We start from the raw sequence: 4,529 nt of genomic DNA on the forward strand, positions 1-4,529 counted from the left end.
ATATATTTTTTTTTTTTTTTCTTTTCCCCATCTAGAACTTTGCTGCTCAGTATGATGGAAAAGGAGTTGGAATGGGCCCTGGACCAATGGTATGCTTATCTCTTTTTATCTAGCCAAAAAATTACTGAATAGAGAATTTACTTTATGTTAAATTTCACATTGCCATTTATTTAGCTACCTAGTTTAATACTCAATACTCAGATCAGATAAAAGCAGCAGCTCTTTTTGTATTCAAATCTATAAAAATCTAAGCCTAGGTTAGGGGGTTTGATTTTTTTCTACAGACATGCCTCCTTAGGATAGATCAGATATTTATATCCAAGAAATAATCTCTGGACGTAGTAATCATAATTTAGGTAAACCAACTTAATTCAGAAAAGTAATCACTCTGATTAATTTTTTTATGCCCTTTAACATTGCCTCGAATTTGAAGCAACCCACAGAGATGCAGAACTATCAAGTTCTATGAACTTGCTGGAAAGGATCAGCAAGTTCTAGTGTAGCCCGTTCATTTTCTAGGTAGGGATTTTAAGCCCTTTCCCAAGGTCATATATGTGGTTAAGGACAGAATGCCAGGCAAGATGTCTGATATGCAGCATCATGGCTCGTGTATCCAGTACTTGAATAAAACATTACTTTATTTAACAAGTATTTACCAAGTTGGTCTTCGATAAGACCCAAACTGTATTATGCATTTGGGATATAGCAGTGATATGACAGATTCCCACCCTCCCTCAAGGAATTAACAACATAGGAAATGTTTCTTTCTATCTAACTTGATAAAAAATTCTTTTTTAAAGTCTAATTATAAATCAGTATAGGAGGGAATATATGACTATGATGATGATGGTCTATCTTTAACAAGTAAACCTTCTAACAGGCATTAGTGAGATGTGTTAGGGTAAAAAAAAAAAAAACTGATATGAGCATGCAGCATATATACTAGTATGTAAAAAGCAGAGGGGAAAATTGCTGGAAATAAAAATGTTAAGTTGATTAAACACTGCAGTTTAGTACATACCCACACATAATTTAGTGATTTTTAATTAATTGTTTGCAAACAAAGGTATTTATCTGCCCAAGATAAGATAGTCTTTAAAATATAAATTGTACCTGGACAATGCATTCAGTGCTCTGTCTTCAAAAGATGTTCTGCTGGAGCTAATGGTCCGCAATAAGCTAATACACGGTAAGGGCAAGACGATATTTTCTGTAAATTAAAACTCTCACTTGAGAAGTAATATGCTGTTAATTGATGATTTCCAATTTCCTGATTTTGCATATGGTAATTTAAAACATTCATATCTGAAATGAAGAAGTAGAGATTTTCTTTTGGCTTTGTTTATATTGGATATTTGAAATCAGCCATTTCAGCTAATGCTGGACATTAGTCAGTTTTAAAGCAGTACCTATATCTCAAGAAGAAGCTAAAAAGAAAAAAAAGTAAAGCGTTAATTAAAAAAAAAAAAAAAAAAAACCCTACATAAGCCTGGAAAATTAATATGGATTTCAGAGCTGTTTGTATTTTCAAGATTAATCACTTGTTGGTTGTGGCATTTGCAAATATTTTCTAAGCCTGGAAAATTAATATGGATTTCAGATTCCCCTGACTTTGGAACATCTCTCTGGGGGCATAAAGCAGAGTGTTTTACTTTTAAATATCAGTGAAATATAATTTAAGCTTGCACATTCACACACATTCACAGACATATGTAATCAACAGATATGTTTCACAAATAGGAGAGATAGGCAGCAATAAAGCATTAAAATAAATTTCCATGTTGGAAAATCAATAACTATAAAACCCCACAGGGTCCTTCTCTGAATTAATGAATAATCATCGTCCATCTCACAGCCTCCACAAAATAAACTACCTTTTATGTAAATGAAATTGTTGCAAATACATGGAAAAATGAATAAATATAATTAAAAATTCATGGTGTCAAGGAAAATTATTCTTAATGTACACCTAAAAATATTATTTTGATTGAAAAGTGACAGTTTCTTTTAACTTCAAAGCAATTTCTAAAACCAAATAAATAACTCATAATTAAGATGATAAGCTTTTTAATAAAATCCATATTATTTCACTCTAGGCATTAATACAGTGGGGCAGACTTGACTGCAGAGTCCCCATGCTTGATGTGTCATGAACAAATTAACTGAGACTTGTCTGTGCAATATATTCAGCATTAGAGGAATGGCCCCTACAGAAGAGTTTGCACAGGCCTTGCAAAGGGGAGTCACAATGTGTATTTAGCTTCCAAACTAGTAACACTCTGTTTTACTCTGTGTGCTACAGAATGAAGAACAAAGGCGAAAACAATCTGCTGTCATTTGGGCCGTATTTTCAATAATAGTAGCATATAATAGATTCTTCCAGTAGGATGTTTCAATAATATTTTGTTTTTCCTTCACCCCTTACTATATCCACTTTTGTTTGACATTTTCATCAGTCACCAATAGCCCTTAAAGGAGTTATAAGGTTATAACAAACCTCCCTCTAATCATTAAGAAAGACTTTTGATCCTTTTCAATTTATGCCCCTCGTGGCAATAAAAATATCAATTTCTTAGCTGAGTATGATATGAGGAGATGACATATGATAAGGAAATCCAAATGGAAATGCTTCGTCAGCTGCATGAACGGCAGTTGTATATTCTGTACTGTGCAAAGACTGAGTCACTCCATTGCATTAGAGCAATCTCAGTATGCCCAGTTGTGCACAACTTTAAGGAACCTGTGGCCACCTCATCTAACTGAGTTCTGATTTGGATTAGGAGGGGCAAAGGTGAAAGCGAAGGCAGAGAAAACAGTGGAGGAAACTTGGGTCCTTAAATGCTTCCTTGAGAGGAACCAAAACTGTGAAATGAGACCAGGACAATTCTGTTCATTTGTCCATCACAAAACATCTATGGCACTACTAAGCTAGTCCTGCCTAACCCAACCCTAGGCCATGACGACTTGTCAGTGCTAACTATATCTGTCCTCTTTACAGGGTTTGATGGGACCTAGAGGCCCTCCTGGTGCATCTGGAGCCCCTGTAAGTACCGAAAGCTTGTAATCTCTCTTATGTAAAAAAGACAGAGAATTAAATAAAGGCTTGGAATGTGACATACTGTTTTTTCTTAGGGCCCTCAAGGTTTCCAAGGACCTCCTGGTGAGCCTGGTGAGCCTGGTCAAACTGTGAGTACTTTTCCCCCTTTGTGATAAATATTTTTTTCAAGAAGTTTCTTAATATAGCATTAACAAAACCATGGGTCTCCCATTTTCCTAGGGTCCTGCAGGTTCTCGTGGACCACCTGGCCCTCCTGGCAAGGCTGGTGAGGATGTAAGTATTTACTCTTAAGCATTTCCAAATGCCATTTAAATACTCCTGCCTCAACAGAATTTCTAGATTCAAATTAAGTATTCTGCCAAAAGCTGAATATGCCTGACATAATTTTCCCCATATGGATAATAACATTTTAATGAAATAATGATTAATTTTCTTGTATTTAAGGAAATATAATTATTAATTAAATATATATTTCGATCCACATTTTTACATGATGCCTTTTTTCCCTGTTGTAAAAACCAAGATGCCCCGATTATCATCTGATAGTTTACCAAGAAAGGGTTTACCCTATGATGCTTTCATGTTTTAGGGTCACCCTGGAAAACCTGGACGACCTGGTGAGAGAGGAGTTGTTGGGCCACAGGTGAGATTTTTTTACAACAGTATATAGTCCAAACATCAGAGGTATCTCATATATAAGATAGTTGCTAAAACTAGAATCAGACTAAGTGGCAACATAGAAGTCATACTTATAACACTCACTGAAGGCATCTGACAAATAAAGGAGCCTAGTTAAGAATGCATACAGGTTTTATTAATGCAAATAATGTAATATTAATGATGGTGAGCATCCTTTAAACAACTAAATTGTGTGTTCTACAAGTACCGTAGTATTAGTTACTCAAATTAGAGCAACTTATTTGCTGCTCTGTGCTTACACATATACTAGTCTTTGATTCCAAGCTTGGACTTTGATGAGAAGAAACACTTTGGAGGGAAGAAATCATCGTCTTTTTATTTAGAACAAAAACGTCATTCGTCGTCTTCTATGTTTCTTTTTAAGGGTGCTCGTGGTTTCCCTGGAACTCCTGGACTCCCTGGCTTCAAGGGCATTAGGGTGAGCACATTCTTTACCCACAGAAGAGAAAATGTTGATTACTTTTAGTAAAAACCTCAACTATATTTAAACTCCTGGATGACACATATTTGCTTCCAAATTCCTGGAATTTGCCGGAGTGGAGAGAGAGTTAAAGGGTAAGGTGGCCGGAAAGTAAAGTGGGGTGTAGTTTTTTTTTTTTTTTTTTTTAGTCTGTTCATAGCTTCCAAGAAAGGAGGATCCCTACAGGGAAAATGGTATAAAATGGGTATAACTTAAGAGGTATTTAAAGTCCTCTGAAGATCATAAAATTATTAATGACGGAAAGTACATGAGAGAGCATCTAGTTCTTTATCCTTCCCTTTCACGTGTAGG

At 35.4% G+C, this 4,529-nt stretch overlaps 1 protein-coding gene across 3 annotated transcripts in view; it reads left to right on the top strand.

Annotated features, from left to right (window-relative positions):
* Positions 1-4,529, top strand: part of COL1A2 (collagen type I alpha 2 chain) — a 36,540-nt gene that overhangs the window by 6,943 nt on the left and 25,068 nt on the right. For all 3 annotated transcript variants that reach the window (XM_007450642.1, XM_007450643.1, XM_007450644.1), the window contains 6 exons: positions 36-89; positions 2,999-3,043; positions 3,133-3,186; positions 3,278-3,331; positions 3,648-3,701; positions 4,122-4,175. In XM_007450642.1, the coding sequence (XP_007450704.1) occupies positions 36-89; positions 2,999-3,043; positions 3,133-3,186; positions 3,278-3,331; positions 3,648-3,701; positions 4,122-4,175 (315 nt within the window). The remainder of the gene's footprint in view (positions 1-35; positions 90-2,998; positions 3,044-3,132; positions 3,187-3,277; positions 3,332-3,647; positions 3,702-4,121; positions 4,176-4,529) is intronic.

This window comes from Lipotes vexillifer, unplaced genomic scaffold (assembly GCF_000442215.2).
Source record: "Lipotes vexillifer unplaced genomic scaffold, Lipotes_vexillifer_v1.1 scaffold172, whole genome shotgun sequence".
NCBI classification, from domain to species: Eukaryota; Metazoa; Chordata; class Mammalia; order Artiodactyla; family Lipotidae; genus Lipotes; species Lipotes vexillifer.